Below are 13,742 nucleotides of genomic sequence, written 5' to 3' on the forward strand. Positions count from 1 at the left end.
GCTGTAGTTTAATAAGTTTCAATGCATCTACTTGAGCTATTACTAACCCTTTTGTAAGAGTTTCGTGCCATTCTCAGAAGGTGATTGTGGATTCTTAGTTAGTTAGCGTCTTCTGTGGCATGTGAGGCAACCCATTTCTTTCCCTGCTGTCTGGAGCAAAATAATTTGACTCTGGTCGGAGTATCATATTGCCATACATCCAGCAGATCATGGTTCTGTACAGTTGATGTTTATATTTGCAAATCTCTAACAGAGGTTCTTCATGTCTCTGGGTCGTTTCCATAACAAGGCATTTTTACGTGTGCATAAGTCATTAACCGGACTCCCAACCCCTTACCAGGAGGACCGGTGAACTGCCTTTAATCTGACTCCTACCTTTCAACCTGGGTGGCCCTACCAGGAGTTGTACTCCCATCAGCATAGCTCATGGGATCACAGGAGCATGCAAGCCTTTCTACCATGTCAAGGTGCACTCCCTAGGGACGGATACAAGGGTAGAGTTAGGTTAAATATTTTCCTAACCTTGCCTAGGTCCTTCAAAATGCATCTGCTTGTTTCTGTACTGTCCAGCTTATACTTTTAAGTAAAGTTTTCCATACATGCTTGAGCTAGGGTAATGAGTATGGATGAGTTTATTTGACTGTGATGGCAGAACTCAACCCTGTCCTCATTCAGCATCTGAGCATGAGCACTTCTAGCCACATGCATTGGCGCTCAATCAGAACTCAAACCCTCGTGAATGATTCTCTCTTTTCCCTTCCCCACCTCAAAAAAAACTGGGCAATGTTGAGACTTATACCACCCCCCCCCCCCAACCCCACCCTGCCAAGTGCAGCGCTAGCTGCAACTGGTTAACTATGATCTTTCATTAACAGATTGTTTTCTTTCCTCTCTTTATATCGTTCTCAGAACATGCCAGCCCTGGCAGAGGCTGGGTGGGTGGCCTCTGCGAGTCCATGGTAGATTGCTAAAAGCCCAACTCAATTTTTGGGGGAGAAAAACAATCCATTGTTTACAACAGTGTGATTTGTATTTTGTGGGGAGGGAGAATTGTTGACCACTTCAATTTTGGAAAATAGGTAGATTTATATAAACTTCCTACATACTTCTGTCAATGTTGTTCCTGTACTGTTTTAACATTCTTAATTGAGTACTTCCAAAATTTGGTAACCTTCAGATGGAAGAAATTCATACAGTATCTTTCAAATATGATGTGGAGACTCCTAACTGTTTCCATCATGTTGGGACTTGTAGCTTGCTCTTGCAAAATCCCTTAAACCTGTTCAGAAATAAGCTGATTGTTGCTGTATGAAAGTCTTGAATTGAAAACTGACTTTTAAGGGCATTAAGGTGAGATGGCCAAATTTTAACCAGCGGGATTTGAGACTGACCTACAAGGCTTTGGCGGTCTAATCATTGCTTTCTGTAGTCAAATCTCCAGTAACCCCTGCTGGAAAGTGTGTGCACGTTAAATAAGGACAGGATCGGGCTTGGTTGTGATGCCTTCCATGACCAAATAACCTGCTTTCACTTGTGCGCATGCACCCTTTCTATTCTTTCCTTCTTTCTCTCTCTTATTTCTTTCCCTCCCCACCCCCCCCCCCCCCCACCCTCCTTAAATGGAGAGAAGTGCTCCCTCAATGGCTTAGTGGGAGCTATACAGACCAAGCTTCCATTCCTGGTCTGTGCTGAGTCACTCGATCTCAGTGGTGCAGCAATTGGGGGACCTACGATTGGCTTCAGTGTCCACGGGCTAGTGAGTGGAAAATCATCTGGCTTTCTCTTTCCTGATTGCTCTTCAGTGATCCATGCTGGAACGTGCCTATGTGGATGTTTGAGAGCACGCTCGGCTCCGCTGTAATGCTCTCTAAAATTGAGTACCCTGCTGAAGTTCACTGTCTTTGCTGTCAGAAGAAAAATGGCTACTTGGGTGAGGCACCGCCTGCTGGCGCACATGTGACTCTACCCCGGTAAGAGTCAGTGCTTTCAGGAGAAGTGGGAGTGTGGGGGGGTATTCCTTCTGGCTAAGATCCAGGTCCAGTTATGCATCTTTTGTACCCAGAACTGCAGAAAATGCTGCACTAAATGCCGGTGCCACAATGTAAAATGCAGTGTTCCTATATCCAGTATTTACAACATAGGAATAGGAGTAGGCCATTCAGCCCCTTGAGCCCGCTCCGCCATTTGATCTGTGATCTAACTCCATATACCTGCCTTTGGCCCATATCCCTTAATACCTTTGGCAAAAAGCTATCTATCTCAAATTTAAAATTAGCAATTGAGCTAGCATCAATTGCCGTTTGCGGAAGAGAGTTCCAAACCTCTACCACCCTTTGTGTGTAGAAGTGTTTTCTAATCTCACTCCTGAAGGATCTGGCTCTAATTTTTAGACTGTGTACCCTAGTCCTATACTCCCCAAGCAGCGGAAATAGTTTCTCTCTATCCACCCTGTCTGTTCCCCTTAATATCTTATAAACTTCGATCTGATCACCCCTTCACCACCTAAACTCTAGAGAATACAACCCCAATTTGTGTAATCTCTCCTCGTAACTTAAACCTTGAATTCCGGGTATCATTCTAGTAAACCTATGCTGCACTCCCTCCAAGGCCATTATGTCCTTCCAAAAGTGCGGTGCCCAGAACTGCTCACAGTACTCCAGGTGCGGTTTAACCAGGGTTTTGTATCGCTGCAGCATAACTTCTGCACCCTTGTACTCTAGTCCTCTAGATATAAAGGCCAGCATTCCATTAGCCGCCTTGATTATTTTCTGCACCTGTTCATGACACTTCAATGATCTATGTACCTGAACCCCTAAGTTCCTTTGGACAGCCACTGTTTTTAACTTTTTATCATTTAGAAAGTACCCTGTTCTATGCTTTTTTGGTCCAAAGTGGATGACCTCACATTTGTCTACATTGAATTCCATTTGCCACAGTTTTGCCCATTCACCTAATCTATCAATATCGCTTTGTAATTTTACGTTTTCATCTACACTGCTTATAATGCCACCAATCTTTGTGTCGTCGGCAAACTTAGATATGAGACTTTCTATGCCTTCATCTAAGTCGTTAATAAATATTGTGAATAATTGAGGCCCCAAGACAGATCCCTGCGGGACTCCACTAGTCGCATCCTGCCAATGTGAGTATCTACCCATTATCCCTACTCTGCCTTTCGCTCAGCCAACTTCCTAACCAAGTCCATGTATTTCCCTCTTTTCCATGGGCTTCTATCTTAGCTAACAGTCTCTTATGTGGGACTTTATCAAATGCCTTCTGGAAGTCCATCTAAATAATATCCATTGACATTCCCCTGTCCACTACTTTAGTAACCTCTTCAAAAAAATTCAATCAGGTTTGTCAGACACGACCTACCTTTCACAAATCCATGCTGGCTCTCTCTGATTAACTGTGAATTTTTGAGGTGTTCAGTCACCCTATCCTTAATTACAACTTCCAGCATTTTCCCCACAACAGATGTTAGGCTAACTGGTCTATAATTCCCTGGTTTCCCCCGCTCTCTTCTTAAAAAGCAGAGTGACATGTGCAATTTTCCAATCTAGAGGGACGGTTCCTGAATCTAGAGAACTTTGAAAGATTATAGTTAGGGCATCTGCAATGTGCTCACCTACTTCCTTTAAAACCCTGGCAGATTCCATTTTGAATTACTAGCAAACTCCATCAGACAAAGTACAGCACTGCAGCAGTTACCTTATGGTCAAATTACTTTTTTTTTTAAAAATCATTCTTTCTCAGCTGTTGTATCAGCTCCTCATTAAAGTCTTCTGATTGAAGCACGCTGCTCCTCGTACCTGCCTGCTTGCTGGATTGAAGTCAAAACCTGAACCGTCTCCTATTCGAACAAACGCTTTCTTTCTCAAGTTCGCCAAACTGGAAAATTCCTTGCCTCCCTCAGTCTGGTCTTTTCCCCTATAGTCTACTGGTTTTTAAAACCCAAGCTGAAAATCACCAAATCACTACTTAACCACCTTCTCTACTCTTCTCAACTCTGGTGTTCTCAACTACAGATCTTAATCTTCCACTTCAATTAAAAAAATTGTCTCTTAATCTGTAGGTTCTTTATCAGATACTTCCCACAGGCAAATTTAATACTGCACGAACCTGCTTGCAGCTTCTTGAGTAATCTGTAGACTGGATCAGTTTGTATATGCCTGGAATTTCACTGTTTAAACTTGTGTAAACAGTGCAAACCGATACTTGTCTGACAGTTTGTGAACTCCTGCAGCCTAGCATTCCCTTCACTTTTAATGAGGTTTTTGTTTTTGTTTTTCCTCCCATCCAGTTTTCTCTCTCCTGTTGGGGACTGACTTCTTCCTGATTTAAAGGATTGTCTCATTTAAACATGGACAGTTTAAGTGGTGAAGTCTGTACCACCTGAGGCATCAGGGAAGCCCTAACATATGTTCTTTAACAGAATGCTTGAATGAAATGAGATTTGACAATTTTACTGTAGTTTGACAGGCTCCTAAGAATTTGTCCGGATAGACAGCATAAATGCCATACTGGATTATATTTTTTAAAAACTTACTAGAATATATTTATCTAGCAGTAAGATCTGACACATTTCAAAAAACCATTTTAACGAACATTTATTTTTCCTTCTTCCCATCCCACATTATATCCTAAAGGGTGGAGGAGACATTACATTCGAGCCCTCTGAGTAAAAGGCCCACTGCTGATTGTAGCTATCATGCTGATATTTGTATTGATTGAAGTTGATGGGAATCACTAAACACATTCCTGCTAACTGGAGCCATATGTACATTAAAGAATGAACAAGATTAATAAATTTGACCAACAATGTTGGTGTTTTAGGAATATATCCACATTCCTTTAATTGCCTTTTATCAAAAACTTGAAGGAATTGTCTCTTTTGCAACATAGGGAGTTGAGGATGCATTTTACACACTGGTACGAGAGATTCGGCAGTACAGAATGATAAAACTCAACAGTCAAGATGATAGAAACCAAGGCTGCTTGGGGTTAAAATGCATAATTATGTAATTAGGTAAGTAACTTTTTTTTAACCTTCCAGTCTGTTTTGTTCTTAAAAGACCTTTCCATCCTGCTGGCCTCCTTCATCTGGGACAGTAGGTAGTTAACTAGTTTGGAGGAACCATTTTTATAGCCACTACCAATGGGCACTCCGTATCTGTCAACTAAAGGTCATTTGTGTTGTAACAAAATGAACTTCAGTAATTAGGCTGCCAGTCATAGAGGTGTGTACAGATAATAAAGTTAATAATAAAAACAGAAAATGCTGGAAAAACTCAGCAGGTCAGGCAGCATCTGTGGAGAGAAAAAGAGTTAACATTTCAGATTGATGACCATTTGTCAGAACTGGAATAAAATCAGTAAACTGAGGGCACAGATGGTGGCATAAACTTCAAGAGCAGAGCTTGAATGCTTTTTAAAACATGGAACCCTGCAATTAAAGCACAGCCTTGAACTTTTACCTTAATATGCATTTCTAAAGCTGTTTGCCTGGCAGCTTTTGTAACACACCATGTACTTGATGTAAAAAAAGATCATGCTGGCAACATTCAGCAGGTCAGGCAGCATCTATGGAGAGAGAAACAGTTTTAAGTTGACCTTTCATCAGAACTGGAAGATGTTGGAGATTAACAGTTTTTAAGCAAGTACAGAGCCAGGGAAAAAGAGGGTGGGGTAAGAACAAAAAGGAAAGGTATTTGGTATATATGGGCATGCACAAAAAGCTATTAATGCATTGTGATTCAAGATCAGTGTTGATATTCTACAGTTTATTATGCTTTTCAGTGCACTAGAACAGCATTAAATAGCACCAAGTGGATTCATAGAATCATAGAAGTTTACAACATGGAAACAGGCCCTTCGGCCCAACATGTCCATGTCGCCCAGTTTATACCACTAAGCTAGTCCCAATTGCCTGCACTTGGCCCATATCCCTCTATACCCATCTTACCCATGTAACTGTCCAAATGCTTTTTAAAAGACAAAATTGTACCCGCCTCTACTACTGCCTCTGGCAGCTCGTTCCAGACACTCACCACCCTTTGAGTGAAAAAATTGCCCCTCTGGACCCTTTTGTATCTCTCCCCTCTCACCTTAAATCTATGTCCCCTTGTTATAGACTCCCCTACCTTTGGGAAAAGATTTTGACTATCTACCTTATCTATGCCCCTCATTATTTTATAGACTTGTATAAGATCACCCCTCAACCTCCTACTCTCCAGGGAAAAAAGTCCCAGTCTATCTAACCTCTCCCTATAAGTCAAACCATCAAGTCCCGGCAGCATCCTAGTAAATCTTTTCTGCACTCTTTCTAGTTTAATTGCAGTAAAAAAAGTTGAATTGAGGTTAATAGTACCAGCTGCCTGGCCCATTTTGAAAGCAAGCAGTGAGCAAAGGCTCACTTGAATTTTTCATTGGACTTTTACTGACAGCAGCCTACACACAGCAGCTGTTTGGGAAGTGTGTTCAGTTTCCTCACCCTTCCACTGTGGCTGGATTTGGGTGATTTCAGCCACATTGCTGTGGGGAGGCATTGGATTCAGGCCAGGCACCTTTACAAAAGGAAAAGGAAATCAACGTGAGCCTTGTCCCCGTAAGATATGGCAGACTTGAGAACAACAAACCCCTGGGGGCCTGTTGCATGAATCAGTGAGAAAATGGAGAGACTCATACCCTTAAAAAAAAATTGTTTTAAGTTATTAAAACCTGCACGAAGTACAAAATGCCCACTGAACTTGCAGTACTTGTGAACAATATGCAAACAAGAATGTCTTCCAATGTTGACAGCAAGATTGAGATATCAGGCTGCAAGCCGCTGATTGTAATGTATAGATCTCTGTTCTAAATGCATCTTTTGTTATTTCCTGCAGGATATTGGATGCCTTCTACATAGCAGTCTGTGAAATGCACAAACAAAAGATGGGAAAAAGGAAAAGACCAAATGTTCTTCAGTGTGAAATTGCAGACCCCACCTGCCCCATTTCTCTTTATAAAAATGTGTTGAGATGTAGAATAGGTTTACTAGGTACAGGTGCACTTAATTCCTCATTCTCTTTCTGTGCATTACACTAAATTTACTGGATTTCATTTTTATAATACACTAACCAAAACATGTTGGAGGTAAGTGATCAGACTGTAGTACATACTAGTCTGATAAAACTGATTTTTTTTATATAAAGTGCCTGTTTACTGCAACAACAAATAATCTAGTTGATTTGAACCTTTGTGCTTACTTGAACTCTACTTCTGTCAAACAGATTTCAGATGTGTAAACAGATTTTTTTTCATTCCTTTATTTGGCCTGGAAGCTTAGAATATCATAGACACGTAGCAATCTGCATGGATAATTCATGTGGGCATGCACACCAAGCATTACAGAACGGATACCCAAACTAGTGAAAGGTTGTGGCTGTGATACCAGCAAGTGCAATCCTTTTGAAATGTAGCCACAATTAGCTACTATAGCAGATCAATGGATACATGACCGTTTTAACCTGTGCTGGGTAGTTACAAAGGTTGTAACATGCACAATATGAAAGGTGTGTTCTTAATGTGTATTATCTCTCTTACTAAATTATTGTAGCCCAAAAAAAAACTAGGTTGGGTGTCTATGATCCTGAACTATAGTGTTTCTACAGAATTTCTGTTCTTGTATACTTGCCTGCTATCAATGCTCATTTATTGAAAGTGTTACCTGTTGGGCAAATAACAGTGGGACTGGGATCTATTCAAAATATATAGAAAGCTTAGCAGTACCCCAATCAGTGCAACATGATTCTTAAGTTCTTTTTAGGATACTGAGTTCAAAAAATCTGATCAGTACTGTGGAGTATTTTTGTGACTGGTTCCTAACTTTGACCAGCCCTCAGCGCAAATGGGTATCTTTAGTTTTAACACCTAATTTCACTTCAAGGCACAAGGTGGAGGTTGTTTAAGAACATTAATAGGCAAGGAAGGGGAGGGACCTGGGTGCTTTATTTTCCCTTGTGCCTTACCTGATCTGGGAGTAGTGGTTTTCTGTTTTCAGTTTTCCAGCTTTCCAGCACAGTCATCCCTTACATTGCCAAGCAGCATTATCCATGCAGACACATTGGACAATTCAGGCATGTACAATACTGTTCAGGTGATGTTTTGATGTCCATTGATCACACCCTTTTTATACAGCAGCTGGAAACCTTAAAACAGATTGTTGGAGACACTAGCCAATCGCTACACTTGTGCAGAAGTATTAAAGTAACTTTTTTAAAAAAAGAATTTGAGTCTTGGGTTTCATTTTTTGGGGGGAGGAATCCTCAATACTATTTTTAAACCAATGAACCATGTTTTAGATTTAACACATTTCATAACCACTGTACAATGCAGCCTATAACATACTTCCCACCGTAAAATGTTTCACTTTAACCTTTTTAAAAAAGAAGGAAAATATGATGTCATTCATGATGTTGTGATGTTTTGTTAATAGACTGTTGTGCTTTGTGTTGTAGTTTGGTGTCAGTGTTACCAGCGCATGTCAGCACACCTCAATATGGCAGGTATTTCTCTGGACAGCAAAGCCTACAGGAGGGGTGGCTGTTCAGCTTTAGCAAGCTCCAGAAATTGGGAAGCTATGTCCCGTACTGGCACCTATACCATATTCTACAGCATTAAGAGTTCCCTCATCCCTAAATACTTGGTAACTGGCAGCATAGGAATGGGAATAGGCCATTCAGCCCCTCAAGCCTGTTCTCCTGATCTGGCATATTTTGGTGATTCTGATAAATAATATTGGCAAATTAAACCTGATTTTCATCCCTGCACATATTGTTAGCCTTTCACCTGAAAAAAGACTTAACTCAGATTTTGCTTTGCTGAGGTGTGACTGCATGACTATCACATTTTGACCTGGGACTTAATTTTTTTTTAATATAACTTCCCCACGTGATACTAAGTCTTAACATAGGCGTAAGAAGAGAATGTTTGATTTACTGGGAGTCATAGCTGATTTTTTTGCCGTCTTGGGGTTTGAATTTGATTACTGCTTTCCATCTATTTACACTTTAGATGTGGCACCTCATCAAGGTATATGTCAGCAGTGGGCAGTATTAATTTGTTCTCCAAAATCCCTTCCTGCCACAGCCCTCACCCTTTTCCAGGATATTCAGGAACTCAGTGGACTGTTCCCCATGTGTTGCTCATCACTGTAGTTTCCTGTTGAACAGACTGGTGCATTGACATTTTTTCCCCAACTCTCTCTCTCTCTCTCTTCTGAGAATCTAGACTGTAGAAAGATGACTTTCCTAGTCCATCCAGCTGTTAAGCTGAAGAGAGCAGCTTCCTCAGTTGTACATTACAGGTCGACAGAGCACTGGAGCAACCACAAGATGTGCGGCCAGTGTCAAAATCGTTGCGTTAAAGCGGTTGAAAGCTCAATGGATCGGAAGTTCTAGACTAGTTTTGCTTCTCCACAGCAGTATTGCATGGTGGGACTGAATTATTCCCACCAGATGTTACTGATCGACTTGTGTAGCTCGCTAGCAGAATCTAGGGGCCAAAGGACTGAAAGGACCTGTATATCTGCTCAAGAGACTGTAACCCCTTCTACAATCAGATCCTAAACTTGTCTGTCCCATAAAGTGCTATAAATAATAGTGCCCATAAAGAGCTATATGTGATATATCCCTCTCTGCCAGGACACTAGTGAATCAGACGTTACCTTTTTAAACTCCATAGGTTTACTTGAAAGTTATTCTGAACTTTTCACTTTGTAAACGTATTGGTAATGTATGCGGTTGTGTGGATGATTGTATTTAATGTTGACATGCGTTTCCAGTTTTGTTCAGTGGTCCAAGTCGATCTGTTGAGGCTGATGACCTGTTCTGATGTAATTAAAGTATTAGCGTATGTACAGTGGCAGGGGTTTTGTTTTGCATTTATCAAAGCATTCGCTGTGATTTCAGACTGATTGATAACCATTGATTACAGTTGTATTAAGATTCTGAGAGACAGCACTTTTTTTGCATCTCAGTTTGCAGGAGTTGAGACTTAACATTTTCAGTACTGAATATCCTTTGCACATGCAAATAATGTTTTCTGTCCATTACATAGTCATATTTCCTGGAAAATCTGTTGCTTTGTATTCTAAAGTTCACGTAACAAATGTTCTGTATTTCTTAGAAATGTACGATTTAGTCAGCATATAATTGAAAAGTTGTAAGTTTTGCCCTGTTTTTAAATTGTATTTGGAATCGTTGTTTAGTTTTCCCAGAGGGTACTATTCTCTCAATTCCTTTTTATCATCATCTCTGACTTGTTCAGCTTAATTTTAATATGCTTTGATAAACTAGAGATGTTTGTACTGGACAAGTTTGGTGCCATTACTTTAATATTTTCTTTATGTATTCTTGAGTTTTTGGGTGGTATTGGATTATATCGTTCTTAACCCCTCTCCCTCCAAAAAAAAAGATGCTGTCTCTCTCGGGCTTATACGTATGGAATGGTACTTTTCTCAGTTCTGCTGAGCATGTCCAAAAGCCTCAGTTTATCATGGGATTTTCTCTGTGGGCGATATATTCCTGTGTTGCACTGCACCAAATGAACATGCTCAGTACATTGAAGAGATTCAGGTAAAAGTTGGCGTGGTGGATTGAATGACAAAAATGGATAGACTGTAACATAAAATGTTTGTGGTTTTTGCAGAAAGGCATTGCTTATTTGGGAACACTCAAATTGCACAAATTGTAGCTCTTTTAATCGCGCTTTGAATTATAACCCTGTAAGGTGGCTTTACTGTGAGGAATTGTGGAGTGTATACTGTAATTCTGGAGACGTATATTATTTGTTTCAATCTAACATTCTTTCAAATGCATTTGGAGTAAAACTTTCAATCAGACCAAACTCTAACCCTTACTGCAGGTTTGTTTTGTTTTATACAGTAGTTAAAGAAAGTACATGAAACTGTCACTAACAACCCAACTCTAAAAGTCGAGTACTGTGTACATCTTTGGATAATACAGTACAGGTTAATAAGACTAATTTCTCTTTTGTAAAACCATGAACTGATCACCACAGTATGTTAGCTCTCCTCCTCCCACTGCCCCCAATAACCACGTGTGATAATGTACAACAACAATGAATATGTGGTCACTTGGGCTGGATAAAGCTCATTACGATTGGAACTAGACTAAATCATCAATGTTAGAAAAGACCCAGCAAACTGCAGAAGTGATCTTTAATCATTTTCTTAGAAAGTGTCCATTGCATGTACCCCATTGAAATCTGGATTGCATTAGGCTAGCACATTGCTGATAATCCAGAGCTTAAACTCATTACATTGGTGCCACAGTTGCTTAATTCTCATGCTTTTGTAATGAAAACTCTGCACAGGCTGTGCACTAACTTTTATGGCATTTTAGAGGGTCTTCTCTTCCTCCTTCTCCCTCCCCCCTGACAAAAGGCATGCAGTAATTGAGTTGGGGTTTCTAATAAACCGGGCCAAATTGCAATGTTGCCTGGTCTGGGTTTTGCACACCCTGATTTTAAAATTTGGTAATATTCTGAGTGATGAAAGGAAATATTTGAGTGTTCCCTTAACTATGTACATACTGCGACTTTTCCCTTTTTGATAACTCCAAAGTGTGTCTTGTAACTCAAGTGCTAGTTTGCAAATATGATTGTGAAAATGGCTGAAAGTATATTTTTGCATGATACAACTGCTTTTTTTTCCCCTGAAGACTTTTGTAAATAAGATTGTCTTTTAAACTGGGAAACTTTCTGTAAATGAAAGGAATTTCTCTGAGCTCTGGGACAAAAGGAAAAAAAACATACAAAGCACTGGTGACCTTTGATTTCCACGGTCATGTGTTTCTCCTGCATGCAGGAACATTCACCATGAGCCATTTTGTGTATTCAATGCAGTGAGACAATAAAAAAAACTTATTCTGTAGATGACACTTGTCTGGGTTTTTGCTATTTTAGGTTGATTTATTTCAATTGTGGCTTAAAGAAACCAATATATACAAACCCAACATACTTGGTAAATTCCTGACTGCTTATTTCTCTCCACTTTGAATTTTTCAACTTGCTGGATATAATCATTCCTGTTTATGCAACTCCAGTTATAATCTGCTTCTCTGTCTAGGACTGCCATCTTTGCCATGTCAAAAATCTGATTGGGAGCAGCATCAGTCGGGGCGATGGATGATCGTAACTTGAGTTCTGATTCATTGTAAACCTCCACATCATAACAAAAATAAAAGAGTCGGCTTCTGTTTTTAAAAATTAGCTCTTGGCTTAGAAATTCCTAGTCCAAAATCAGATAAGTGGCAACCCTATTTGTGTCCGTCTGAAATTATAGCAGACAGTAGGATTGCACTTCAGTTAATTTGTGCAACTAAGTCACAGCAACATATTAAGGGCCAGTAAGATCCATATTTTATTCCAGGACACTAAGACCTTCATTAGTCGGGAACAACCGATCAGCCATTTTGTATAAAATTGACTTTCTAGTGGTGATCTGAAGGAGACCCTGCTTCCCACAGACTGTTGTCCTTCCTTACCCATTGGTGCTGCTGAAGAGCAGATTCAACACACACACTGTCTGATTCCAGACTGCCTGTAACCAGAGCTCAAAAGCATACAACATAAAAATGAGGGAATGCTGCAAGATACCCAAGTGTACAGGTATTTCTCTTTACAATAGATCCCCCCAAGATAAGGACACCAAAGGATGTCTGTAACTTTGAAATGCCAAAATATATGTAATAAGGAAAAGCAATTAATTTTATTTCTGGTAAATATGCTTTTTGCAGTCAGCAGGGGAGCGGGAACCAAGTAGAGGCAGAAACTGGCCCTGTACTTGCCACCTGTGGAGATAAGTTAGAAGGTTGGTAGGAGAATGGCCAGAATGCTAACCAAGGCACCATGGAGCAGGAGGTAGTCTGGGTGGGGGGAGTAAAATAGAAATGGTAGTCTTAGGGATTCGATAATTAGAGGGTATCCTCTGCAGTCTCAATCAAGAGTCCAGGAGAAGTGTGTTACCTACCCAGTGCCCGAGTAAGATATTTTGAAGCGGTTGGCAAAAAACTTGGAAGGAGAGGGGGAGGAACCAGTTTTCATAGCCCATGTCTGAACCAACAACCTAGGAAAGAACAGGCGGGAAGTCCTGTTCAGGGAGCATCAGGAGCTAGGTGCCAAATTAAAAAGCAGGACCTCAAGGGTGGTATTCTCCAGATTGCTACCCGAGCCACGTGCTAATTGGCATAGGGATACATAGATCAGGAAAGTAAATGCATAGCTGAAAGAATGGTGTGGAATGGATGGATTTGAATTCATGGTTACACTGGCACCAGTACTGGGACAGGAAGGAGCTGCATTCCTGGGACGGGTGGCACCTGTACCTGGCTAGGCAGAAAGGATAAATAGGATTGTAGAAAGGACTTTAAACTAGTAAAGGAGAGGGTTTGGGTGGAAACTATAGTAACCTAAAGATAAAAAGAACAATGAGAGCAAAGTTCAGAATGCAAAGAGAGATTTTTGGGAGTAGTAATAAAATACCCGTTAAAAATAAAGCAGCAGCAATGGAAAAAAAGAACATATTAAAATGCCTGCATAGCAATATACAGAGCATCAGCAACGAAACCGGGGAAATTAGAGGCAGTAATTATAAGTGGTGGAACAGATGTAATCGGGATAACGGAAACATGCCTGCAGACAGGACAGGGTTGGCAGTTAAATATTGCAAGCTACAATGT

At 40.4% G+C, this 13,742-nt stretch overlaps 1 protein-coding gene and 1 long non-coding RNA gene across 6 annotated transcripts in view; one reads left to right on the forward strand and one right to left on the reverse strand.

Annotated features, from left to right (window-relative positions):
• Positions 1 to 11,935, forward strand: part of nras (NRAS proto-oncogene, GTPase) — a 33,835-nt gene extending 21,900 nt beyond the window's left edge. For all 5 annotated transcript variants that reach the window (XM_068007285.1, XM_068007283.1, XM_068007281.1 and 2 more), the window contains 2 exons: positions 4,906 to 5,029; positions 6,885 to 11,935. In XM_068007285.1, the coding sequence (XP_067863386.1) occupies positions 4,906 to 5,025 (120 nt within the window). In that variant the 3' untranslated portion in view covers positions 5,026 to 5,029; positions 6,885 to 11,935. The remainder of the gene's footprint in view (positions 1 to 4,905; positions 5,030 to 6,884) is intronic.
• The window catches only part of LOC137344384 (uncharacterized), a 47,621-nt gene that overhangs the window by 14,947 nt on the left and 18,932 nt on the right, over positions 1 to 13,742 (reverse strand). Inside the window, exon 2 of the long non-coding RNA XR_010968343.1 lies at positions 5,478 to 5,583. This is a non-coding gene — a long non-coding RNA (uncharacterized lncRNA). The remainder of the gene's footprint in view (positions 1 to 5,477; positions 5,584 to 13,742) is intronic.

This window comes from Heptranchias perlo, chromosome 27, assembly GCF_035084215.1.
Source record: "Heptranchias perlo isolate sHepPer1 chromosome 27, sHepPer1.hap1, whole genome shotgun sequence".
Lineage (NCBI taxonomy): Eukaryota > Metazoa > Chordata > Chondrichthyes > Hexanchiformes > Hexanchidae > Heptranchias > Heptranchias perlo.